The following is a 27,770-nucleotide window of genomic DNA, read 5'->3' as shown; positions in this document are numbered from 1 at the left end:
CTAGGTGTCCGCCCCGGCTGCCAGCAGCTCCCGGCCCAGAGCTGCCCGTTGGGAAGCGACGATGCCTGGGTCGGGCTGAACAGGCGCCGCCGGCTCGTCTGCCCGTGCGAGGTCGAGTCCGAGGAGCGGGCTTGGACCCAGGAGCCCCGGCGCCAGAGTCCGTGCACCGTGCACCGCGCATCGCGCACCGCGCATGGACGCGTCGGGGGACTGCGAGGGCCCACGCCTCCCCGGAGGTGACCGATAGCGGCACGGACGGACACCTCTCGGTGGCGTGGGTCCTGTCCCCTTTACCCACGATTGAATTAGCTTTAGCTTGGTTTGTTTCGGAGAGATTCGAAAAGCCTGGGGCCTGAGGGTGGGGTTCGGGTTAGAGCTTCTCTCTCTGCAAGGGGTTAAAGTGCAGGGCCCGGGAGAGAGAGTTCTCTCAAGACTTTGCTCTGTAGCGCTGCTTTTATAAATTACCATGTGATTGGAAATGCATTCAAATTAGTATGCCATTAGACAAAGGTAAAACATTCCATTGTTGTTCCTCCCCTTTTAACTTTCACTTCCCTTCCTCATCTACTCCAGAAGTTTTACAAAGATTCTTGAGACTTCCTCATCTTGCACAGATTTCCTTTCTTTCTTTCTTTTTTTTTCTTGGACCGCAATGACAACCTCTGAAAAGTAGAGCAAACCAAGTATAGTCTTCTTCCTTAAATTTCTTTTTTTTTTCCAAACCATTGAACTTAAAAATGACTGATAGATTCGCTGAATATTTGAAACTGAGTAATTGACCTGTTGTCTTTAAGTTAGATGAAGATTTAGCCTTGGGAATAAGTATGAAAATGATCGTTGCAAAAGGCCAGTTATTAGTGTAAAATGTGTATTGATTTACCGATTTATGGGACTTGTCTCTCCAGGAGCATTACCATTGTAAGATGTCATTTGCCAATTGAATATTTTAGCTTGTTTTCTCCCCCTTACACTTCACTTGACTTCTACACTACTCCAGAATGCTTAACCAACAGCTAAGGTGACATGTTTAGAACACTGTTAAGTCCATGGAACGTATGAGGCTGGTAACTTCATTATAGTTACCTTATACTTTAGAGAGTAGCACCCTTTGGATATCACCTTGTTGCCTCATCCTTCTTGAAGGAATTTACCAAAGGTGGAAGAAATAGTGAAGGCAAAACAGATTTCAGATGGTTTGATAAATTCTGCCCTGAAAATGAGGTGTTTTCAAAATGACAGTGTTGTACCAGATTTTGTGTGACGTTTTATCAAATGTGGTATGTTCAAAATAGCCCTTAGCTCAGCATATGTTATCTTCACATGGCACAGAAGTGACATGTGTCAACCTCAATCAGCAGTCCCAATTACATGCCTGTGACTGTAGCATGTTTGCATTTAAGGTGATGGCCCTCCAGGAGGTACAAGAGAGACATCCAGACAGCTTTCAAGAGAACAGCTTTTTGTGCTGATATCGGCAGCTTCCATTAACTTGGGTTCTATGATGTGCTATTCTATCCTTGGACCCTTTTTCCCCAAGGAGGTGAGACATTTTAATATTGTTATGAACTCTATTTTTTTTTAAAAAAAAGCCCTTTGCATTATTTCATTTTACAATATGTGAAATGTGAAACTCTGCATTTAGTAAAGATGATGCATAGAACTTCAGTAAACAGAAAGACTTCTGACAGAATATTTGACACCAGATATAAAAACAATCCAGTCAGAAAGAATATCCTCTAGGGAAATAACTCACCTAAATATAACTGACCTTCTGAGGATTGCTTTGCTTACCATGTAGTTTTATAAATCTTTGTTTGGTTTCTGCAACTGAAACAAAGGGGGTGCTTTGAGTAACTGAGATTTGAGTGTTACTGCAAAAGGTCTGTGCTGAGACAGGAAGTCTGTCTCCTGGAGTTTTTTGCTTATTAATATTTTTGGAATTAGGAAGACATGATCCACTAAATTCCCTTTTTCTGACTTGAATTTCTGATGGTATCTAATGGCAATGGTTTGTCCCAAGGAAGAATTCTGGTTAATACTGATTAGCTCTTTGTAATCATTGCCTTTTATGTGGTGTTAGGGTTTATAGTTCATGGCACAGACTCACAGGGAATTAACCCCTAGAGAATCCACCTGGAATCTGGAGGTAAGTGGGACAGAGCATGAAATTATGGCTTGCAACTGGCTTGGTTGCATGGAGATGATATACCCATGTGTTCTTTTCTATTGTTTAGAATGTTTGTTTATTTATTTAGAGAGAGCGAGCAGGGGAGAGGCAGAGAGAAAGGGAGAGAGAATCTCGAGCAGGCTCCATGCTCAGCACAGAGCTCAACAAGTGGCTTGATCCCCCAATTGTGAGATCATGACCTGAGCCAAAATCAAGAGTCAGACACTTAACCGACTGAACCATCCAGGTGCCCCATCCGCCATTCTTCGTGTTACCAAGGAGAATGGATATGGTTTCTCTGCCAAAGGAACAATGTGACTCTGTACCCATACAGTGCTTTTTAGTTTTCAGTGTGATTTCCCACACATTTATCCCATTTGGTCTTTGCAGCTACTCCCTAAGGCAGCATAGTGAGAACGCCATCCATCATGTTGTCAATGAAGACAAGACTCAGAAGTTCAGCGACTGGCTCAATTCAGTTCTATTTACTGAGTGGGAGTGGGAGGGGTAACTGTCTCCCACTCTAGAGTGTGCAGGCACTGGATGCATTAGGACAGAAAAAAGATCGGGAAAATATCCCTCTCTTGTCTGCCAGTTGGGAGTCAGACAATATGAAAAAACATTGGTCTTCAGCAAGGTAGCTCCCAAGGTGAACCACAGAGGCAGGGGTGTTCTAGGAAAGAAATCACTTGAGATAGTCATGGGATTAGCACAGGGAATAGCACGTTCTCCGGGAAAGCAGACAACTTGATGTGGCTTGAGCCTGAGGTGGAGTGAGGTCCAAGAGGCAGCAGGTCTGGGGAGGAGACAGAGCTAGAATGCAGGGGTCCTTACACGTATGCTGGAGACATTAGTCGGTGAGAAGTTATCAGAACAAGATAGACGAGACTGATCAGTTTTGGGATTTGGAAAATATAATGATGGGTGGAGCCTGCAGAGTTACGGCAGAGAGGAGCTGGAGGAAGTAGAATGATGCCCAGTTAGCAGGGCATTTCCTGGCTGAAAACTGGGCAGCTGGCTCAAACTTCAGGGCACTAGAGCAACTAATGTTAGCTTCTGCTTAGTGGAATGCACACAAAGGAACACCAGATTACAGATGTGTGTCTTTTGATTTTGTTAATAATGTTTCCAATCCCTTTTAAAAAAAATTGACAAAATGTTGACGTACCGTGTTAGTTTCACGTCTACAACATAGCAAATACACAATTCTGTGTATTATGCAGTGCTCACCACGGTAAGTGTAGTTACCATCTGTCAACATACAAAGTTATTACAGTATCTTTTAAGTTTAGTTATTTATTTTGAGAGAGAGAGAGAATGAGTGAGCGGCGGTGGGGGGGGGGTGCAGAGAGAGAGAGGGAGAGAGAGAGAATGACAGGCAGGCTCCACACTTTCAGTGGGGTACCCGATGCAGGGCTGGAACTCCGGAACAGCGAGATCACAACCTGAGCCAAAGTCGGATGCTTAACTAAGCCACCCAGGTATCCTCAAAGTTATTACAGTATTATTGACTATATTCCCTATGCTATACTTTTAAGTTTTTGATTTAGTTTTTTTGCTTACAAGAGGGAAGGCTGAAGGAAAGAAAACAGAGGCAGGGAGAGAGCGCTCTAATTTTAAAAGGTCTAGATACAAAGAGTGGGCTCTTCCTTTTTGTTTCTTATTAGAACCCTGTGGTTGACAAATGCACTGGAAAAACTTACCCTTCCTCCTGCATGCTCTGTTTTCCTTCCTTCTAGCCAGAGCTAATTAGGCAAAGGAAAAACAGGGCCCTTCTTAAATTCTAGAGTAAGATTCCTATTTCTAGTCCTCCTTTTTCTGGCATCCTCTTTTGTTGTCACAGGATAACATGTGAACCAGAAATTGCTTTTAATAGCTCTTCTTGCTTACTGATGTGAAGCAGGATCCACATTCCAAAAGTCATATTTAGCTGCTGCCGTGGAATGTGATTCTAGGATATCTGAAGTCACCATCCCCGTCTCTATGGTGAACATGGGAACCTGCTCAAGATGGAAACTGTCATGGCTTCTGTGACCCTATAAACTTTGCAAGTCTGTACCCTCATCTATAAAATGGGGCCCACTAAAAATATATCCTTTATTTCATTGTTGGTAGAAACCATGTAAAACAGTGCTTAATAATGGAGATTCTGGCTCATAGTGGGGGCCAGTAAATGTTAGTTGTGAGGCCATTATATAAGTAATGTCAAACTCTAGAATACTTATCATATCTATTAAGCAAAGAACGTGGATAATGTGGCTTGACCCATGAGTGCTCTTTCTACATCTTTATTGACTCCTTCGATGATACCTTCCCTCTGAGGTACCTGTTTTAGTTTGCTGGTGCTGCCATAACAAAGTACCACAAACTGGGTGGCTTCTGGAGCCACCAGTCTGGGATGAAGGTGTTCACGGGGTTAGTTCCTCCTGAGGACTGTGAGGGAAGAGTCTGTTCCCGCTTCTCTCCTTGGCTTATGGATAGCTGACTTCTCATCCCATCTGTCTACTTTTGGTTTTATTGCCCGAGCTCTTGGTGTCCAATCCAAGAAACCATCGCCAAGACCAATGTCAAGAAGCACCTCCTCCCCCATATTTTCTCTGGGGAGTTTGACAGTTTCAGGTCTTACGTTTAAGTCTTTTTGAGTTGATTTTGTGAGTGGTGTAAGATGGGGGTCTGGCTTCATTCTTTTGTTGGTGCATGTCTCGTTTGCCCAGCGCCATTTGTCAAAGAGACTATCCTTTCTTCGTTGTGTGTCCTTGACACCTTGTGGAAGATCAATGATCATATATGTGTGGGTTTATTTCTAAGGTCTCTAATCTGTTTCATATGTTTGTATTTATGCTGTTTTAATTACTTCAGCTTTGCAATTTATTTTTGAAATCACAAAGTACGTTGCTGCCAGCTTTGTTTTCCTTTCTCAAGATTGTAAAGCTAACAGTTCTTTAGGGGTGTGTTGAGTGAATAGTTTCCATGTCAGAGACTAGGTTTTACCATAGTTTCCCTTCCTTCCCCATCCAGCTTATTTTAAAATAATAATCTTTGAAAATTGCTACACAGGTAAAGGTTATAAGAAAACAATGCTCTGATCTGATAGCTCCATTTTTCCTCACTGATGCTAATTTGTCTGTCAAACTTTGTTTCCTTTTTCGTTTCTTTAAAGGCTGAAAAGAAAGGAGCCAGCAATACAGTTACCGGTATGATCTTTGGATGTTATGCTTTATTTGACTTGCTGGCATCTTTGGTATTTGGAAAATACGTGAGTATTAAAGTTCATGGGAACATTTTAAGTTTTGAAAGTTGTGTAATGACCTATTCTAATCTATAGGCCTCGAATTTCCATTGATTCAGAAATAACCACCATTATATTTTATGAAATACGCTCCTGTTGATAACTCCGTTCATAGGGTTGATTGATTTTTTTTTTGTTTTTATTTGAATTTCAGTTGACATCAGTGTAATATTAGTTTCAGGTGTGCAGTGGGGTGATTCAACACTTCTATATAACCCCTTGGGCTCATCACAACAAGTGCCCTCCTTAGTCCCCTTCACCTATTTCACACATTCCCCCCCCCCCCCCCGCCCCCACCTCGTTCTGGTAACCATCAATTTGTTCTCTATAGTAAGAGGCTGTTGTGTGGTTTGCTTCTTTTCTTTTTTTTCTCTTTGCTCATTTGTTTTGTTTCTTAAATTCCACAGATGGGTGAAATCATATGGTATTTATCTTTCTCTGACTGACTTATTTTGCTTATCGTAATGGGTTGATTGATTTTTTTGCTTCTTCCATGTTTTTAAGCAATGTGTGTTGCCATTCCACTAAAGAATTATTATAATAGGGGCGCCTGGGTGGCTCAGTCGGTTAAGCGTCCGACTTCGGCTCAGGTCATGATCTCGCGGTCCGTGAGTTCAAGCCCCGCGTCGGGCTCTGTGCTGACAGCCCAGAGCCTGATGCCTGTTTCAGATTCTGTGTCTCCCTCTCTCTGACCCTCCCCCATTCATGCTCTGTCTCTCTCTGTCTCAAAAATAAAATAAATGTGAAAAAAAATTAAAAAAGAAAAAGAATTATTATAATATTACATTAACTATATTTCCCAAACATATGTTTCCCAAATCTTGTATATTTCCTGATACAGTGGGTTTGTGTTTATCTGGATGTAGACTTGTAACAGTCGTCGATTTACCGACTCTTCTCTGACATTTATTATAGCTTGTACATATTGGAGCAAAATTTATGTTTGTGGCAGGAATGTTTGTCTCAGGAGGAGTTACAGTTCTCTTTGGGTAAGTCATGCTCTGATCTGTTTGGGAGCTTGAACAGATTTCATAATTTATCTTCAGCTTAAAATGTTAATGAATTCTTTAAATCAGTCCGTCCCATTGATTATCTGTTGAGGGCTCAGCGTGTAGCTATTGGGTGATTTAGAGGATGGGACTAATGAAGGACAGAGTCTTCTAAGGACTGAGCATTAAGTGGCTTCTGAATCTGTTCATTAGGACTACTATGAGTGGGAGTGACAGAAACTTAACCCACTTTTCGGAGTCACAGATACATTTTGCCTCGAGCAGAGAAAGTGCAATAAAGAATCAGCTAGAGAACATCAGGACACACATATTAAAATACTGCCTTCGGAAATCTATCTCAAGCTCCCAGTTTTGCTTTCCTCTTCTTGTGCTTTGTTCATGGACAAGCTGTCTGCTTGTGGTGGCAAGAATTCTCCAGCAGCTCCCAGAGGAAGAGAATGCCACTTTTCCTGGAATTCCAGGAGATTCACAGGATGGAGCCCCTGGCTTGATCTTTGTTGGTGACCTATCCCTGCATCAAGGTTAATGCAGGGGAAGGGGTACTCTGATTGGCCAGGCTTGAGTCATATGCTCACTTCAGAATGGTTCCCTCCGTTGCTATTTCCAGGAAAAGGGAAAATAGAGGCAAAATAGCTGTGGAAATTCTTAAGCTTAAGAATCCTTAAATCAGCAGCCTAGTGGCAAATAATATAGATGAGCCTACACAGCTTCTTGGGGAACATAGGAGAAGGAAGAGTGCTGTAAGATTATGATGAAGTAAGCTAGGAAGCCTTCGTGTCAAACTAAGTGGTTTTTTTTTTTTTTTCCCTTTTCCTTTTTCTATTTTTTGGCAGGGGAAGGGGCATGGTCTTCTATTTTCTGCCCCACCCCCCTTTTTCCCCACCAAGGTTTGAATCCTACCACTGAGGGATACCTGAAACTAAGAAGTCTTTCTTTTGTATATGTTCTGGTCAGAGTGATTCTACATATCTCAGAGAAACTAATTTAGTGTTATCATTTAAACGGCCAATTGCATCAGAAAAGGGCGACTAAACTGTCATTATGAATCAAATGGTTACCCATCTCCCCCCCAAAAAGAGACTTCCCTTTGTATAATAAAGCAATTGAAAACATTCATATTCTGAAGAGATTTATTATAATAACTGTGTGAGATACTACTCTTTTCAGTGAGTAGCGGTAAAAAGGAAAAAATAGCAACAACAACGACAAACCAACTTGGCATTTGAGAATTGTCTTGTTCTTTTTTAGTGTGTTGGACCAAGTTCCAGAAGGACCAGTATTTACCGCTATGTGTTTTCTAGTGAGAATAGCAGACGCAGTCAGCTTTGCGGCAGCAATAACTGCGTCTTTTTCTATTCTTGCAAAGGCTTTTCCAAACAGTGTGGCCACGGTGTTGGTATGTATTTTGCGCGTTTTTCCTGTTTTCCTTTTAGCGTAGGCTAAAGTATTTGTTTGCCCTTCCAAGTTAAAGCTGAAATCCATTCTTCTAGACCTGCCTTTTTTTTTTTTTTTCTTTTCTATTTTCTGTGTTTTGGTTACCTTTTACCCCAATTACTGCTTCTAGCAGCGGGCTGTCACTGAACATACCATTAGTCTTATTTAGGTCTCTTCCTAGGTTTAGAGTCTACCACTTAAAAGAACAACACCTGCCCAGTAGTATTTTGTTGTCTCTCCGTAGCCCAGATTGTGGCTGAGCTGCCGGAGGCATTCCTTTGCTTTAGAAAAGTCATCCCTAGTGGCCACTTGAGTATATACTAATGTCCTTCCTCTACTCTTCCCAGATTCATGGAAGGAATCTTAGAGATCTTAAAGCCTTTCCCTGCCTCTGTGCCGTTTGCCGAGTGCTTTCTTATTTTCCCCCCAACCCAGAACTTGGTAGCATTGTATTAACATAATATGTTGGCTAGGTGCCTGGACGCCTGGCATTGGTGACGTACCAGATTTCTGTCCCAGCTCTTGGCTACTGCCTCCTTCACCCCAAGCAGGCTCTCTCCTGCCTGTCTCCTCTGGACCCATGCATTTCTGAAGGACGTGTGGTTTGCATAGTAGACCAAATGCAGCCCTCCCAACAAATAATTGTCCTTGAGACTTCAGGGCCTCATCGGCTTAGTACCAAGAATTTCCTCCTTTGCCCATATTAATACTATAGCTTTGGCCATTAAGTACAGTATTTGCTGTGGAGATCGTTATTTACTCCCATTTTAATTAAATATCTATATCTACGGCCGGCTAGCTACCTGCTTAGGTTTATTTTGGGTTGTACAGCCCTGTGGCACGCAGCGGTGGCCACTGTGATAGGTGTACTGCTTACGTTTCCCAGAAACAACATTTCTCAGAAAGGGTTCTGGAGAACATGAGCCCATTGACATGCTCTGTAAAATAAGGTTTTGTGGGTAAAATGTTTGGAGCATATGTCCCTTCCAACTTAGAAACATCCAGTTCACGGGAGTGTATTAAGACTCTGAGAAATCCTGTAGTAAAGATATTTTCCCCAACTCAATTTGACTATGGCCACACTTTTTAACTCTTAAAGAGCTGCCGTTCTGTGGAACACTCTGGAAGGTGCTGCCCAAGAAACTCCTGTGATGACGACAAGAGTCCATTTGATTTTCTGGTCGACAGGGGAAATTAATGTTGCCGTACTGAGTTTCTGTATAAAAACTGTGGCCAAAAACTGACACCCTAACACGGTGGTTGTTCTGGATGGCTTCATGGTGATTACATGGAGAATTCCTGTATTCTTTAGGAAATTGAAAGTTACCAATGGAGTACTTTCGTGTCCTCTCTGAGGTCTGAGGGAGGATGTGAGGTTGCAAACCACAGTCTCTGTTTAACACCCCTAAAGACTACATTGATTTAAAATGGCGCAATTTCTGTAAGAGTTTTTTAATGGTAAAATATTTTCCATAACACCGTTTTGTTTATTTTAATTTTAATAAACGCCTTCTACATGGTACAAAATTCAAAAGTTATAAAAGGAAATAGAGGATATAGTGAATGTATTCTATATGTTACTTTTCCTCAAGCTTCATAGACCCACCTGTTGTCCAGGCATCCAGTCCAACATCGTTCTCCCAGAAGGCAACAGGGATTATCGGTTCCTTCTAGAGTGATTCCATGTGTGTATGAACATGTATGTACACGCTCACACAAGTGCACACACACACGCAGGGCATGATTCCTTCCCCCTTTGTTTTCTTTACACTCGTGGTCGCATACTCTCTATGCTGTTCAGAACCTGGCTGATATGCTAACAATGAAACCATCTTGGAGATCTTTCTATGCCTATGGGTGAAGAGTTTCTTACTCTTTACCTCCCTTTAGTAGCAGTATACGGTACTTCACTAGATGGAGGTAACATACATCCATAGTTCCTTCAAATTGTCGATGAATATTGAGATTGTCTACGTATTTTCCTGGTGCAAACAGTGCTATAACACACAAGCTTGTGCATGCACCATGTCACATCTTTACGGTTCCCCATATAAATTCAATTCCCAGAATGGCATTCTGGGCCAGAGAGTATGTGCGTTTGTAATATTGATAGATTTGCCAAATTACCCTCCTGTGTTCACTCACCAGCCGTGTCCAAACGTGCTTCTTTTCTCACTTTCCTGCCAGCGGAGTGTTTGATGGGTGATGGGTAAAAATTGTTATCTTGTGGTTTAACCGTTTACTTGTTTTTTTAAAATGAGGGTGAGCTTTCTTTTACATGCCTGAGACGTGTTTGCATTTTCTTTCACGCGTCAATAGTCTGTTTGTAGCATTTGCTCATTTTCCTATTGGGTTGTTCATTTTTCCCCCATTGACTAGTATTAGCTCTTTTGATATATTTGGGGAAATTAGTCCTTTGTCAATATTTTTTTTTTTTTTTTTACTATTCTTCATTTGTCTTTTTTATGTGCTTAACATCCATAGTTTTTTCACATTTTCATGTAATCAGATTTATGATTCTTCTGTGTCTTCTGAGTTTTATGTCATAATTAGAAAAACTTCCCCACCATAAAAAAAAAAAACAAAACCTCCTCCCATATTTTATTTTTCTAGTACTTCTGTGGTTTCAAGATGCATGTTTAAAGTTTTGGTTCATCTTGGGTTTGTGTGGGTTTGGGTGTGTAAATTGTGAAGTGGATAGCCTTTTTTTCAATTAGCGTCCATTACATCTTTATTTGTGAATTCTTCAAACCAACTGTATTGACTCAATTCTCTTTTTTTCCCCCATTTTTAGGGAAGTCTTGAGATTTTTTCTGGCCTGGGACTAGTGTTAGGGCCCCCTTTAGGTGGCTTCTTGTATCAATCCTTTGGCTATGAGGTGCCTTTTATCTTTCTGGGATGCATAGTTCTGCTGATGGTACCACTCAACATGTACATTTTACCTAATTATGGTAAGACTGCATTTATTACTCACTTTAAGAATCTTAAATTGAAGTATTTTTATACATGTATAGGGGACCAAGTTAACAATACTCACTTTCATCTTGTATGCTCCATGGTAGATTAGTTCTAGAGTATCCTGAAAGAGCTGATTCTCTTTTGAGAAATGTTGCTGTAGGCAGTTTATGTGAATTTCTATATATTGCAATTTTTTTCTGACCTTTAGAACTAACGACTATTTAATTCCTTGTCATAAAACATCACCATATAAAGTGTCCACCAGAGGTGTTCTTGGACCTAATTAAATATTTCAGAATGACGAGTTACCAAGGGCCACACATGGCACTGTCTTCCTGGAAGGCCACCAGACGGGAGGGCAAGGCCTGACCTTCTCCCCAGTGGTCCTCCCAGCTGCCTGTGCAGCACAGCCCAAGTACAAGGACACAGGGCCACATCAGGCAGTAATGGGGGTCACTCTGGCTTCAAACCTTCACACCCCGTAAGAGTCAGCCTGTCCTGTAACAACTCCCTGGACATAGCTCTCAGGATCACCACGAGGGACGCGCCGGGTACAAGAGTCAGAACACTCAGGGAGGCACAAATCATGGTGTGCAGGTTCATGTACAGTTTCTTCTGTACCAGGCAAGGGTTATTCTCACTGTAAGCAAGATTGCCTAGTGACATAGCTGGCATTTTACACTTATCCGATGACGAAGGGAACAGAGCTAGAGAGCTAACTTGAAGGCTAGAGAGGAGAGAGCCAGAGAATGTTTCTAGAGAGGCACCACCGTGCTGAAACACGTAAGACGGTGGTTTCTACTTGTGAGAAGTACAACTACTTCTTCTACTGTGGTTTCTGTGGTTGAGCGTCCTGGTTGCTTGGTTCACAGATGAACAATGGACCGATAATCAAGACACTGACACCAGGTCACATTGTCATGGAGCAGGGAAAAGAGTCACGTTCGCCCTTTACCACACTGTATGGGGGAAAGACTGTGTTTATTAATTAATGGTAGGGCAGGGTATTTAGAACTTGTGTGATTAGGCACTGGACCGGCCCCGATATCTGTTTCTCCTGGAGTCCTGGCCTGTTCCCCTCGCCTCCTCCCTCCCCCGACAATCTTTTGCGGCCCCCTCTGGTTGCCACCAGCCTAGTTACTTGATGGTCACTTCTCTTCATTTCTGTTAATCCTCAACTAAAATCTCCCGGCATTTTCATTGAACTCAACAAAGTCCCAGTTAGCTATATTTTTATGAACAAACTTTTTGGCAAACACTCTGGTTATCTATGGAAGGACCTTCTATTTAGATTGAATGGAAAAAACTGGTATTAATAAAAAGATTTCTGAGATTGATAATGAAAAGCATGTAAGTATAGATTTAGGTGTTCTCATTAAGGAGTACTTTTTATAATTAGTGTTTTGGGAGGCACCTGGGTGGCTCAGTTAGTTGAGAGCCCAACTCTTGATGTCGGCTCAGGTCGTGATCCCAGGGTGTGGGATCGAGCCCTACATCGGGCTCCACTCTGAGCGCAGAGCCTGCTTCGGATTCTCTCTCCCTTTCTTTCTCTGCCCCTTCCCGATTCACACATGCACTCTCTTTCTCTCTCTCAAAAATGAATACGTAAATATTTTTAAAAATGGTTCATTAAAAAAATAAAAAAGTTAAATAAAATTAGTGTTTTGGGAGAGCTTATGGAGAGAAGCCCGACAATTAAATTGTCTTTTATTTTGATGATATTGGTAGAATTTTGTGTCCTACAAGCTCTACCCCACTCCTTTACCGCATTCTAGACTCGTAGCCAACATGATTCTAGAGTCAACTTTGGTCCCTCCCTCTCTCTCATCCTTTGTATCTGTGCATCAAGTCCCCTCTCCTGTACTGCTCTAAAGAAATATTTCTAAAGCACAGTCATGGACGTGCCAATCCTCTTATTAAAAATCTGTAAATCTATGAAATGTGAGCCCTATCCTGAAAGCTGTGAGGAAGCTGTTGTGAGATCCTAGTAGAGGAGTCACATGATCTGAAACTTGTCCCTTTCGCATCCACTCTAATCCCTCCTCATCCTTCAAAACTTAACTGGTATTACCTCTTCTGGGAAATCCTTCTGAAGCTTCTCGGTCATTGGAATAAATGCTCAGTAAGTAGTGCTGCAGTGATCAGCATGCTTCCTGCCCCTTCACACCTGAGGGGTTCCCTATTTCCCTCCCCTGCTTCCTCGCCTCTACCAGTAGCTTCCTGTGGCAGGCCAGGTCAACCAGGGGGGCATGTCTCTCTCAAAGAATATGTCAGAATTGTGGGGAGCAGAGAGAGTAATTGAGTAGCTTGGAAAAGCTCCTCATCTGTCTCTTAAAGCAGATGATCAGCCTAGGTTTTCATTACTTGGGCTTCTGCAACAGTTTAATTAAACTCATTATGTATTTGTTGCTATGGACGTTCTTATGTACTCTCATTATGATTTCTCATCTTTCCCACTTTGGATTTAGAGAAGGGGACCATTTCTGCCATAATAATTTATCTTATAGCATAAATCCATAATACCTTTTATATGCAAGTAAATATGACCAATTAAAGTTGGTCTTTTATAATTTATATCTTAAAGGTGACTAATGAACATCTTTAATAAACAGTTCAAAATACTCACCAAATGGAGTCTCCTTGCTGGCCCTACTGCACCGAGCCATATGCTAGTGCTTGTCCCCTTTCTAAGTCTGTGCACTTTCTGTGGTTGAGCGTCGTGGACTGTGTTTAGCATTGAATATTTGGCTAATAATTAAGAAACTGACATCATGGTTTAACCTTTATCCCTTGTATCCTGACAAAGTCTAAATGTAGCACTTAAAATACTTGAACCGGTCTTTGTGTTTCTTTGAATTTGTTCCATGCTAGATCATTATTCACCAAGAATTAAGTAATGAAGCGTGGTGGGTGTTTTTGGAGAAATGAGAGCATAACAGGGGCTAATCCTCACCCTCAAAGATCTTCCTTACCCAGACCTGGCCAGTATCATCTCTGGCCTGGCACTCCAACAGCCTCCTAACTGGTCCTCTTGTCTCCATTCTCCACAAGGCCACAGAGAGGTCTCTTTAAACCACAGATCTCACTCCTACCCCTCGGTTAGAATCCGTAGTGATTTCTCAGGCCTGTTAGCATGTTTTACAAAGTCTTGCATAACATGCTTCTGCAGTCTGATCTCTCTCTCCACCATGCTGGTGTCCCCTACTCTAATCTCCATCCTCTAGCTTTGCTTCTCTTCTTTCATTTCCTTCAAACTCAGAATAGTTTTCCTCACTGCTGAGTCTTGGAATGTACCATTCCTGGAATAATATGCCTGAATTATTCTTTCCTCCTTCTTTGCTTGCTCATCTTAAGCTCATGCTTTGGGCACCAACTTAGATATTACTACTTGAGGAAAGCCTTCTTTATATGGCTTTCTCTGTTTTTGTTGTTGTTATTGTTGTTGTTTGTTTTTGTTTTTGTTTTATTTTAGCCAACTATCTGCTGTGCTTTGAAAGATTCCCTCCTAGTTCCATCCTTTTTCTCTCCACTCTTTACTGTAACTTCTCTGTGAGAACAGGGTCTGAGCTTGTCTTCTTTGTCTTTGTCTGCCCAGCATTTTGCATGGTACCTGACTCAGCAAAGATATGGCTCAGTAAATTAACGGGAAGACAGGAAAATCACCAGACAATAGTAAACAATGTAAAATGAAATGTGGTTTAGTTGCTAAAAGGTAGGGTACAGAGCAGAAGTGCAGTAGGAAACAGAGGAAGGTAAGATTTGTGGAATGATTAAGGCCAGAGCCAGACCTCACAGAGTGAATAGAATTTGAAAAATTAGCAGGAGAAAAAGAAAGGAATCATAGCATGTGACTGGAGGCTTGGATACAACAGTTCCTGTTGCTGGGAACAGTAAAGAATCTGGGTTACTGCAAGGGGGATGCTAGAAGTGAGGTCCGTGCTCAGTTGACCTTGAATGCCCATGTGCTTTATGCATGATTCAGTAACACCCTTCTCAATCTGGTGTTTTCTTTGCCATCAGGAAAAAAAAAAAGTTGTCTGTGCCCTTTGATGAACTCAGATTTCTCCCTTCCTTGATAAAGCTTCTGGCTCTTCCCATGCACCAAATCTAACTTCATATAGTCTCTATCTCATTGGGGGGAAGGCCTCAACTTGCTTCAGAGTTATAACCTATAACCGAAGACCCCCTCTTCTCCTCACACTCTGATTCCAGTGGATTCTTTATCAATTTGAGAAATTGTCTTTAAGAAGACTGAATGTGGCTTCTAGGTGTGAAAAATTTATACGCAAATGCACACAATATGCAATTTTAGGCAAACTCAGAGGTGCAGTTATTTTGATTACCAGATAAAAGATGGCCTTACCAATTTCACTTTTCCAAATAGGTTAGAATTTTAATTACTCTTTTTTGGATTTTTTACCCTTAGACTCTGATCCAGGTGAACACTCGTTCTGGAAACTCATCACGTTACCCAAGATTGCACTTATAGCCTTCGTCATCAACTCCCTCAGCTCGTGTTTTGGCTTCCTTGATCCTACTCTGTCTCTCTTTGTTCTGGAGAAGGTGAGTAGCCTGCTTGTCAGAGAGCTCTGCACTGTAGAAGGTGGGTGCACTTGCTTGCTCTGGGGCCCCACTCTGTAGAAAGACTCCGAGTGGCTGTGAGGAGACAGAATGAGATCTACACCCCAACACAGCCTGTCCCCTCCCTCTGTGACATCCCTTTCACCAGGGGTCTGACTCAGGGCAAGTGAAAGAAGCTTTTCACTGAGTGGCCCAAACATTGGTCTCCTTTTCAAGGTCTTGCTTGAGTCATCACATGTCTGGCTTGGGAATTATCCTGAGTGCTTGACAAGGACACTTTTCCTCTACTTGTTTGAATTCCAGTGAAGCATCTGGGGTACTCCGTAGCTCATTTAATGTTCTTCACTAACAGGTCCCCTGTGGGTCCACTTACTTTTTAAGCTGTTACGTATAATTGAATGACTATGGAATATATTAATCTGGGATGGTAGAAAGGAACCGAGATGACTTCTTCTTCTTCTTCTTCTTCTTCTTCTTCTTCTTCTTCTTCTTCTTTTTTAGTACTGGAAAATAAATTCTGAATGTAAAGGGTTGTTGTAGAGATTTGCTCTTAGATATTTCTTTTCCTTCTCTTCTTTTTTTAATTTAGAGAGAGAGGTTAGAGCACAAGTGAGGGAGAAGGGCTGAGGGAGGGAGAGAATCTTTAGCAGTTTCTGTCCTCAGTGCATAGCCTGAAGTGGGGCCCAGTGTGGGGTTCGATCCCATGACCATGGGATAATGATCTGAGCTAGAGTCGGAGGCTTAACCGGCTGAGCCACCCAGGCACCCCACTCTTAGATATTTCTGAAAAAAGGATTATCAATGATGTGATAAAGTATATGACCAACTCTGGTAGTTAATTATACTGAAGGATTAACATGTGTTTATCGAGGCAGAAATCTAATTGTGGCCCATGCTGACTTTATGTGAGGTACTGGAATTAAAAAAGCAGTTACCAGAAACACAACTCCTCAACGGCACTAGGGACGGTTTTGTGTTTGTGAAATATCCAAAAAGATAAACGTGGACACTGTCATTTTGGTGCCTTGCCCAAGGCTTAGAAAATAATATAATATCTTGTTTAAGCAGTGAGCATCCATAAGGTAACAAGAAACATATTTTGTGTTTATGAGGACACATTCCAGTCACATCAAGAGTGTATCTCTCCAGGAGTCATTTTTGTATCTTCTTAAGAATTTCTGCCCACACGAGGAAAAAATATCTTAGCCAATGTCTGGTAAATCCCAGTTGCGCATGTCTATTTCATAAAAAATCTTTACAAGTGTCATTTTCTAAATACACTGAGAAATACATCTTTGAGGGGCACCTGGGTGGCTCAGTCGGCTGAGCGTCCGATTTCGGCTCAGGTCATGATCTCACGGTTCGTGGGTTTGAGCCCCGCCTCAGGCTCTGTGCTGATGGCTCAGAGCCTGGAGCCTGCTTCTGATTCTGTGTCTCCCTCTCTCTCTGCCCCTCCTCTGCTCATGCTCTGTTTCTCTCTGTCTCAAAAATAAATAACACATTAAAAAAAAATTAAAAAAAAATACATCTTTGAGTTTTCCTGTTTTTTTATAGAAAGTTTTTTTATCCTATTGCCATTCTTCTGACTTTACATCATTGTTTGAATTGACAGTTCACTGTCCAGTTACTGGTGACCCAGCCTTTTAGGCTGCGAGGGCTCCATGCTGTCTTGACCAGTTGTAAAACCGGAAGAAGACATCTCTGACTTTTTTCTTCCTCCTCGTATCTTTCAGGGACTAATTTGTCATAAAGTTGTTGAAATGTACATGGACTCCTCTATAAATCTCATGTGCTTACTTAAGAAAATCAGTTAAGGAAATTAAGGAAATGAAAACAACTCAGTTAACCAAAGAAAGGTGTTTGTATCATGCTGGTAATAGTAACAATATCACAGAGTGATGTGGTTAACTTACTGTTTTAAAAGCCTTTTGTAAAGTGTCATACTGTGTGATTCTTTAAATTAGATATTAACATCCCTTTGAAATGGATAGAATAGATATTATCCTCTGGGTTTTTCACATCAGTATACTGCAGTCCGTGGACAGTAAGCATCGCCTAGTTGCTTATTACAAATCAGATTCTCTGGTCCCATCTCATACCTTTTGAATCAGAAATTCTAGGTCTGAAGCCTAAGAACCTTTTTGTTTTTTTCCATCCCTTGAACCAAAGCATGTTAGCCCTTGGATCCAACTAAGAAACCCTTTTAACAGGTTCTCTGGGAGGTGCCTCGGTGGCTCAGTCAGTTAAGGGACCGACTGTTGATTTCTGTTCAGGTCATGATCTCAAGGTTCAAGCCCTGTGTCTGGCTCTGTGCTGCTTGGGATTCTCTCTCTCTCTCCCTCTCTCTCTGTACCTCCCCTGCTCTCATGCTCACTCCCTCAAAATAAGTAAACAAACATTAAAAAAAAGTTCTCTGGGTAATTCTGATGCACATAAAGTTTATGCAGCACTGGTTTAAACGTCAAAATATATGTGAAAATACTATGGTTCATAGAAACAAATTTATACGTACAATATCAAATGCTACAAAACAAGATATCTAGGACTTTTGACCTCTGATTAGATTTTTTCCCCCCTCGTAAAGAAAAAGTAATCCATTTAAAAAAGTAAGACCAAAATTAGGGAGGATGCTAAGTGTTAATAGTGGGCTCATGGTAGATAACAAGAGCTGAAGAAGTGTGTAGAAAAGATTTATGTGTGGGGCACTTGGGTGGCTCAGTCGCTTAAGTGTCCAGCTCTTGATTTTGGCTCAGGTCATGATCTCACGGTTCATGAGTTTGAGCTCTGCATCAGGCTCTGCACTGATAGCACGGAGCCTCCTTGAGATTCTCTCTCTCCCTCTCTCTCTGCCCTTCCCTGCCCATTCATTCTCTCTCTCTGTCTCAAAGTAAATAAATCAACTTTTTTTTTTTTAAAAAAAAAGAAAAGATTGGGGCGCCTGGGTGGCTCAGTCGGTTAAGCGGCCGACTTCAACTCAGGTCATGATCTCACGGTCCGTGAGTTCGAGCCCCGCATCGGGCTCTGTGCTGACAGCTCAGAGCCTGGAGTCTGTTTCAGATTCTGTGTCTCCCTCTCTCTGACCCTCCCCCATTCATGCTCTGTCTCTCTCTGTCTCAAAAAATAAATAAACGTTAAAAAAAATTAAAAAAATAAATAAAGAAAAGATTTTTGTTTATGTAAAAAATGACTTAATGGTGTAACTCTAATAAAAAATTTCTTTTACAGTTTAATTTACCAGCTGGCTATGTGGGACTGGTATTCCTGGGTTTGGCACTATCCTACGCCATTTCTTCACCGCTGTTTGGTTTACTGAGTGATAAAATACCAGTACGTACACTTAACCTACGTTTGAGAAACACCTTTGTGTATTTAGATTGGTGAGCTTTCCAGCTGTACTTCTGGAACTCTAGAGGTCCATTGATTAGAATTGACATTCAAATTTTTTTTAAAAATTAGCTTATTACTGTTTAATTGAGAAGTAAAATTGTAAGATATTTAAAGTGTGCATCATGGTGATTCGGGATCCAAATACATTGTGAAAGGATGTCCTCTGTCAAGTTAATTAACACAGCCATCACCTCCGTATTATCTCTCTGGTTTTTTTTTTTTTTTTTTTTTTTTTTTTTACTTGAGGGGGCGAGAACACTTAAATTGTACTATATTCAATTTTTGGAGTTGATGGAGAGGTTCCCATGTCTTCCAACCTGCCATCACTCAGAGAACATTCACTTTTAATTGCTTCTTCTGGGGAAAAGGGGTCTGTGCTAACAAGGCTATTGAAAAACTATTGGATTAGACTCTCTAAAGGATGAAACTCACTTGATGCAAAATACACGGATTGGCCTTAATAATTAGGGCAGGGGGCTCCTGGGTGGCTCAGTCAGTGGAACGTTCGATTCTTGATTTCAGCTCAGGTCATGATCTCGCGGATGGTGAGTTCAAGCCCCACATCGGGCTCTGCACTGACAGTGCGGAGCCTGCTTGGGATTCTCTCTCTGCCCTTGCCCCACTCACGCTCTCTCTCAAAAATAAATAAGCATTTAAAAAAATAAAGTAATTAGGGCAGAGTCCCTAATTAGGGCTCGGTCAGACTGAGAGGAGATTAAAATTTAGTTTTTTTCTGTGGGAATGAAAGGAGTAGCTACATAAATGTACATTGCTTATCCTGTAGCTATCCTGATAGAAATTCCCTTCTGTTCTCCTTTGCTTAGGTCTAAACCATTCACTCCAGATGCTGGTAAACAGTACTAGTAAGTACTGTTAACCAAATACCAAGCTTCTGTGGCTTTAGTGCTTTTTACTTGTTTGCATTTCCTCTCTTTGTTAAACTTGCATAAACATTTATCACAACCTAAATTACATAGAGATTACTTAGTAACCCAGGTGACAAAAAGCAAGTGTCTTAAACAGTGATTGGAGCTTGTTTTAAGACAGTCTTATTTAACTGAGCAGCTATTTAACTCCTAGAATTTTCAGCCTGCATTCAAGTAGTTTAAAAGGAGTAATTTTATTGGGTGCTTTTTAAATAGTGTGAATTTTTCAGGTACTGTATCTACTAGGTGGTTCCTTGTGATGACTGTGTTTTTATTTTTATTTAAAAAAATGTTTATATTTATTTTTGAGACAGGGACAGAGCATGAGCAGGGGAGGGGCAGAGAGAGAGGGAGACACAGAATCCAAAGCAGGCTCCATCCAGGCTCTGAGCTGTCAGCACAGAGCCCAATGCGGGGCTCAAGCTCGTCAACTGTGAGATCATGACCTGAACCGAAGTTGGACGCTCAACCGGCTGAGCCACCCAGGCGCCCCAATTTTATTTATTTTTTTAAATGTTTATTCATTTTTTGAGAGAGAGAGACAGAGAGAGAGCAAGTAAGAGAGGGCAGAGGGAGAGAGGGAGACAAAGAATCCAAAACAGGTACCAGACTCTGAGCTGTCAGCACAGAGCCCGACATGGAGCTTGAACTCATGAACCTGAGCCTAAGTCAGATGCCTAACCGACTGAGCCATCTAGGCGCCCCAGGATGGCTGCTTTTTAAATTGTTACTTTGGGGATAGTTCATCATGTGTAAAATCTACAATACACTCCCTTCCCAAGGAATCCTTGTCCTTAGAAACTCCCTATCTTGGGGTATATTGTCTCGCTTTTCTGTTTACCATCTACCTATTTTCTCTTAAATGTAAAGTTTCATTTTCTTCGATGTATTTGGATTTTTCAATGTCAGGGCTTGTGTTCTTCAGTGATTTTTGTGTATATCCTTTGATTGTGGAGGGGCTTTACCTCTCAGGGGTTTTTCGGACTCTCCTTCTCTTTACCAGCATCTCAGGAAATGGTTTCTGGTTTTGGGAAACATAATCACAGCCGGATGCTACATGCTCTTGGGACCTATCCCGGTCTTGCACATTCAAAGGTAATGTTTTTTCCTTCTTCTGTATTTTTGGCTGAATAACATTAAGAATTACTACAGAAATTTTTTGTGTGCTGCTGGTATGGTTTCGTATTTTGAACCTTATTATTTAAATAACTACCTTGATTTAAGACTCTATTGAATTGTTGGGTTGGACTGGCAGTATTCTACCTTACCAGAAGGTGGCACTGCTACAAGCAGATAGAAAATGCATCATCACATCTGGATCAAATGCGAAAAACGCTTCTCCCTTTGTGTTTCAATTGCACGCTTATTTGTACTTTATTTTGAAAATAGCATTTGTTGCTGCCTCCCTTTGGTTGATAGCTGTTAAAACGTGTTTTTTTTTCCCCTACTCTTTCTCAATCCTTGAGTCTGGGATCAAGTCTTTTTTTTGTTTGTTTGTTTCTGTATTATTCTTAGCATGTGGTACCGGCTCATTGGAGCTTGTTAAGGGTAATGTATTTGCTAAAATAAAGGGAGCTTAGAGCTTTCAGCTGCTTCTGGGATCAAGTGTGACATGGAAAGGGCAAAGATTTCAGAGTCCTTCACATTTGGGTTTGCATTTTGCTTTGCCACTTACTAGGTGTGTGAACTCCGGCAAATCATTTAGCTTCCAAGAGCCTTAGTGTTCTTATCTCCAAAAAGGAGCTGATGATGGTGCTTACTTGGCAGAATATTGCTGCAAGGATTCAATGGGGGTAATGGATGTTAAGCCATTCAGTGTGGGAAGCCGAGCAAATTAGTTTCCTGCCCTTCTTTACCAGTTCCCTTCTATGCCATTTTTTTCTGTCCATTGAATTTCAAAGCCAAGTGATTGAAGGAGCAGCGTTAACATTTAACCAATTTTGAAAAGATTCCGTATGGTGATAAGAGGGCATGTGATATATGTGACCAAAGAAATTGAGGTATCGTGGTGAATTGATTCGCCACCCCCCCTCAAAGTGGGAGGAGCCAGAGGGTGCTGTCTCTGAATGAAGTGGGATCAGATGAGAATGAGGCCGACTAGTGATGCCATCTCAGAAGCATGCTTCTCTGGGATTCAGCCTGCCCTCCTTAACTTGAGCCCTGTGTCTATCAACATGCTCATGTTGTTTTGTTTTGTTTCTTTTTCCAAAACTCTTTTGCAGTCAGCTCTGGCTGCTGGTGCTGATATTAGTCTTGAATGGCGTCTCTGCTGGAATGAGTATCATTCCAACCTTCCCGGAGATTCTCAGTTGTGCATAGTAAGTTACCTCTGTGCTTGCGGAGCTGTGTTGCAAATAGCAGTGAGCATCACAGGCTTTCTTGAATTTCTCAATTTTGTAGGATGTTGGATTTTTTTTTTCCACAAGACCAAATCTTCATGATTTTATGTCACACAATATTCTGATATAAATACTGCATGCAATAATACTGTAAGTGAAATGAAAATACAGTAAAACCTTGGTTTGTGACCAGAAACATGCTTATAATCCAAAGCACTTGTGTATATCAAATCAAATTTCCCCTTAAGAAATGATGGAAATTCAGATGATTCGCTCCACAACCCAAAAATATTCATATAAAAATGATTATATACTATAATATAATACAAAATAATAAAGCACAAAATATAAAGAAAGATAAACAAATTAACCTGCACGTACCTTTGAAAACCTTCATGGCTGGTGTGAGGGAGACGAGAGAGGAAGGTTATTGTGTAGAATGACTTTCACTATCACTAATGGAATCTCTGCTATCTACTGGCTCAATGGAATCTTGTTGTTTTTTTTTTTTTTCGTGCAACTTTAACAAGGAACCTATCCAATGACACTCGCTCGCCTTTGCCTCTTTTTGAGGATTTTGAGGAAATGTGACATTGCATTGATGATCGCCCACAGTCTTGCAGTGAGAGAGAAGAATCATTGCCTCAGTTGTGATCCTGTCCCATTCATGGTCACATGCTACTCTTGTTGCAAGACAGTCGCTCATTTATCAAGTTAAAATTTGTGAGAAATGTTTGCCCGTCTTACAGAACACTCGTAGAACAAGTTACTTGCAATGCAAGGTTTTACCGTATATGGTAATATTATACAATGATAGGTAATATATGGTAATATTATACAATGATAGGTAAAATGAGTTGTGGATGGAGGCTTGGCTTGGTTGATGCCTAGGAACAGAAACACTTTTGAAAAGCTAAAGCACAACGGAAAGCCCTCAGCATTGTTTCCTTCTCATGGAGAAGGTTCATACAAGGGCACACAATGACCAGGTAAAATGATTCTAGTCCCATTTCCAGTGCGGGGTCGGGAGAGGGGGCAGCTCCCACACCACCAAGCAATTCTCCCAAACCAGCTAGGTGTCCTACAATGCAACTCCGTTCTGACACTATCCGTCTGGTGATATCATCAGATCCCACAGGTGAGGGACTCCGTCCCACAGATTGCCCTCTGCTTCAGGTGCTAGTTACAAGTTCACATGTGCTTCCGACTGACTGGCCCGTGCATCAGAGGTTCCCTTGACAACCTCCTTAGATTCAATTAATCTGCTAGAGTGACTCACAGAACTCAGGAATCCAGCGTACTTGTTAGATTCAGTGATTTGTTACAAAAGAGATTAGAGGATACAAATCAACAACCAGACGAAAAGACACAAAGAGTAACCTGAACAAAGGAACTTCTGTCCTTGTGGGTTTTGGAGCCCTGGCACACTGGCATGTGGAAAGGGTCTGGTTTACCAACTCAGCAGCTCTCTCGCCCTGTCCTTTTGGGATTTTTGTGGACGCTTACGTACTGCTGATTGGTTAAATCACTCACCATTGGCCATTGATTCCATCTCCAGCCTGGCCCCTCTCAGAGGTGGGGGGTTCTGGTCTTGGGGTTGGAAGTTCTAACCCCTCTAATCACATGGTTGACTCTCTGGGCAACCAGTCCCCTAAAAGCCACCACATGAACATAACAAAAAAGGTACTTGAAATTGTTTTAATCACTTAGGAAATTCCAAGGGTGTTATGGGTTCTATGCTGCAAACAGGAGGGAGACCAGATATATATTTCTTATTATGAATCACAGTGTCGCGCCGGGTATTTGTCACTTGGCCATCGGTGTTGTTTACTAGGCATGATGGTAAAGAACACCACGTGAACTAGAGCAGGGAGGAGATCCACTGGGTTGACTCAGTATTCTCTGAGGAATAATGAGTTGCCTCCGTGTTTTCTAAAAGTTGCCCGTTATTCTCTTTGCATGTTCATCTCATTTTAAGAATTTCTTAGGGGCGCCTGGGTGGCTCAGTCGGTTGAGCGTCTGACTTTTGCTCCGGTCATGATCTCACGGGTTCGCGGGTTCGAGCCGCACATGGGCTTGCTGCTGTCAGCAGGGGGCCCACCTCTGAGCCTCTGTCCCCCTCTCTCTCTGGCCCTCTCCTGCTCACCCTCTCTCTCTCAAAAATAAATAGAACATTAAAAAAAAGAATTTCTTAATTATGTATTTTTATGAGACTTCATGCAAATGGGTCATGATTCTTAATATCATGTTTTAGATATGCAGTAAAATTATTTTTAGAAAACCATGGAGTAGATGTAACTATGAAAATTCCTTCAGATTAGATTCGCTTTTATCTTAGAGATGGAGTGTTCTGTCTGTTGGTTTTGTTCAGATTATTCCCAGTCTCTTTAAAAAAAATTTTTTTTTAACGTTTATTCATTTTTGAGAGACAAAGTGTGAACAGGGGAGGGGCAGAGAGAGGGAGACACAGAATCCGAAGCAGGCTCCAGGCTCTGAGCTGTCCACATAGAGCCCAGCACAGGGGTTTAACCCACTATCCAGGAGATCGTGACCTGAGCCAAAGTCGAATGCTTACCCCAGTGAGTCACCCAGGTGCCCCCAGATTATTCCCAGTCTCTTAATTTATTTGTCACACACTGTTCTTTGCTTTCACGCAGGTTTCCCTGTCCATAACAGATCTACTCTTGTCTCTTTGCAGCGAAAATGGATTTGAAGAAGGATTAAGTACCTTGGGACTTGTGTCGGGGCTCTTCAGTGCCATGTGGTCAGTTGGGTGAGTAGCCATTTCGTTCACACCTGCAAGATGGAAAATACTATCTGCATTTGCCTGAAGAAACTGACACCGAGAGGTCTGATGAGGTGCCCAAAGGCACTTAATTCATTTAGGGCAGAGTTGGAGTCCTAACCCCACACCCTCTGACTCCAAGATCACTGGTTTATACCAGCAGTTTAACACCTAATCAAAATGGTCCCCATATACTTTGTCTTAAGTGACCTTTCTAAGTTCCTTTAACAGGTCATGTCTCAGTATTCTTCATTTGTTTTGTTTTTATTCTTTGCTATTCCTGAGGAATAAATGTATGCTGGAACTGTAGAATATCTCAATAAATATGTCCAGACTTGAGTTATTTTAAATACAATTATTGAGAACAATAGAGAGAATCATATAAGGGTTCTTTTGCGTGCATGTCACGTTTTTAAAATGTTTATGTAAGGCACCAACTTTTTAGAAGCAGTTATAATTTTAGAATTGTTTAAAAAGCGTTAAACATCATCATTATCGGGTAGAATTGGTTTTGTCGCACCCAGTGCTCCGTCCAGGAATTGGCTTCTGTCTTCAGTACTTACAGTTCCAATTTAATGAAGATCTATGATTGAGGGATCATGCGGCCTTTAGGAAATAATTCTTTTTTTTTTTTTTTTTTTTACACTATTGAATACACTTTCTTCTTTTCTTAGTGCTTTTATAGGACCCACGCTGGGTGGATTTCTTTATGAGAAAATTGGCTTTGAATGGGCAGCTGCTGTGCAAGGTCTTTGGGCTCTGACAAGTGTGAGTAGCCTTTTGTTTTCATCTTCCTGGCATTTGCAGAGAAGTGTGATTTGGAGCATTGGCATTAACTGCCCCTTTCATTGTGTTAAAGGGATTGGCGATGGGCTTGTTTTACCTGTGGGAGCACGCACAGAGAAGAAGGTATGGTCGGTTCTTGGGCTTATTTTTTCCCCTTTAAAAATCAGCCCTCGAAGCACCTGGGTGGCTCAGCTGGTTACCCATGAGATCTTGATCTCGGCTCAGGTCATGATCTCACAGTTGGGTTCGTGGGTTGGAGCCCCTCATGTGCTCTGCACTGACTCGTGGAGCCTATTTGGGATCCCCCCCCCCCCGACCCTCCCCTGATCATGTGCTCTCTCTCTCTCTCTCTCTCAAAATAAGTAAACATTAGGGGCTCCTGGGTGGCTCAGTCGGTTAGGCATCCAACGTCAGCTCTGGTCATGATCTCACAGACCATGGGTTTGAGCCCCTCGTCGGGCTCTGTGCTGGCAGCTCAGAGCCTGGAGCCTGCTTCGGATTCTGTGACTCCTTCTCACTCTGCCCCTCCACCTCTCACGCTCTGTCTCTCTCTGACTCTCTCTCAAGCATAAATAAACATTACAAAAACATTAAAAAAAAAAAAAAAGTAAACATTAAAAAAAGAAAAGTCAGCCCAGGGCAGTGGAAAAGAAATAGCCATTTTACACCCTTCCTTCAGGCAGAAGATTTCTGGGCACTGTAAGCCTCATCACTTGGTAGATGGCATTTAAGGGGGAAGGCAGAGGTGTAGGTACTGGGTCTTTTTAAGATGAGAAATAGTAAGGTACTCCTCTTTTTCCCTTCAACGCAGATCGAAACTCCAAAATATCCTCGGCACAGAGGAAGAGCAAACTGCTCTCTTACCTGATGAAATCTAGCCCTAAGAATCCTGGATGGATACCCGTGGGGAGACTGATGGCTCCTGGCCTTGAACATCAAAGTTGAAAGGGGTTTTCTTACTATTACACGTAAAACCACACAGACCCTACCTACACCACCATCCTGAAAGTCTCAACATATTTTTGGAGAATCCTGTGTTGGGCTTTCCTGAAAAGCTGGCCCGTTGAACCAGCCATGTGTGAAACATTAAGTGTGAGAAGAGCGGTTGAGAATCAGCAAGTTTGTGTTTTTAGGTGATCGAATTTGTCCGTCAAGAGGTTATTGACTCCAGGTCTCCTGATTCCTCTGTTTACTTTTTATTCTAAATCCACTAATTCTGTGAATATACCTTTTCTTTATTAACAGGGAAATAAATGAATTAATTTGATATGCCTCGAAGTAGTACCAAGATTTCTCAAAATGTATAGAATAGTTACTGTGAAATCAGTTTTTAAAAGGCATGCTTTATCTGGGTCCTAAGAGTTTTGTTCTTTTCAAAAGGCAAAATTCCTTCCTCCCATGCAAAAGTTGCATAGTATTCCCAGGCCCTCAGCTCTTCTAGAAGTTTCGTTTGTGTGAGAGGTACAAGAACAACCTTACTTTAGATTTTCCCTTTTGTAACGTACTTTATGAATTATGATCTGGATTTATAAACAATACTTAGTATAACATTACTCATTTCCCTTAATGTCTGTATTTCAGTTCTGTCATCTGTTTTTTGTTTTTTTGTTTTTTGTTTTTTGTTTTTAAACCTACTTCTGGTAGATGTATCCCATTCCCAAGCAAGTAAGCCCACAGGATTGCTTACTATATTTCAGGGAAGGGTTTTGTCTGACTTCACGTAAAATCCGTGCTGTTGCTTGAAGTGGATGAATCCCTACTGTGTAGTTCTCATACCTTCTGCTGTGTTTCCATGGTGTAGTAGCCACGTTTATCCCTTCACCCCCCATTTTTTAAATAGAAGAAGTGTATTAATTCAAAAATATTTATTGAATGACTTCTCTAAACTGACAGTCTGTGACGTGCTAGGAATTGAACTGTGATCAAAATAAACACAATCTCTGCTTTTTGGAACTTGATGGATGGACAACATATAAATAAATACCAGACTCTCCTGTTATCTTACAGAGTTGCTATTAAGGGGAAAACATGGTGATAGGAAAGAGAAAGTGGCTGGAGTCATTAGGTGTGGGGTTCTAATTTAGATAAGGCCTCTCCATGGAGGTGAG

The 27,770-nt window shown here is 41.5% G+C and overlaps 1 protein-coding gene across 3 annotated transcripts; it reads left to right on the top strand.

The window, feature by feature from the left end:
• SLC18B1 (solute carrier family 18 member B1) lies at positions 1-26,929 on the top strand. 3 transcript variants are annotated; one of them, XM_060616699.3, is made up of 14 exons: positions 1-236; positions 1,401-1,540; positions 5,328-5,423; positions 6,372-6,445; positions 7,715-7,862; positions 10,695-10,851; positions 15,285-15,421; positions 18,665-18,766; positions 20,756-20,847; positions 21,975-22,070; positions 24,790-24,864; positions 25,551-25,644; positions 25,736-25,785; positions 26,474-26,929. In XM_060616699.3, the coding sequence occupies exons 1-14, from the start codon at positions 194-196 to the stop codon at positions 26,538-26,540; spliced, it is 1,371 nt and encodes a 456-aa protein (XP_060472682.1). In that variant the 5' UTR covers positions 1-193; the 3' UTR covers positions 26,541-26,929. The 3 variants fall into 3 exon arrangements, with proteins under 3 accessions (XP_060472682.1, XP_060472684.1, XP_060472683.1); XM_060616700.3 differs by lacking the exon at positions 1-236 and adding an exon at positions 317-510; XM_060616701.3 differs by lacking the exons at positions 6,372-6,445; positions 7,715-7,862.
• The last annotated feature ends 841 nt before the right edge of the window (positions 26,930-27,770 follow it).

The sequence above is a fragment of the Panthera onca genome, chromosome B2 (genome assembly GCF_046562875.1).
Source record: "Panthera onca isolate mPanOnc1 chromosome B2, mPanOnc1 haplotype 2, whole genome shotgun sequence".
In the NCBI taxonomy this organism is placed as follows: domain Eukaryota; kingdom Metazoa; phylum Chordata; class Mammalia; order Carnivora; family Felidae; genus Panthera; species Panthera onca.
Note: the sequence above shows the minus strand (reverse complement) of the source record. Positions and strands in the feature narration are given on the sequence as shown.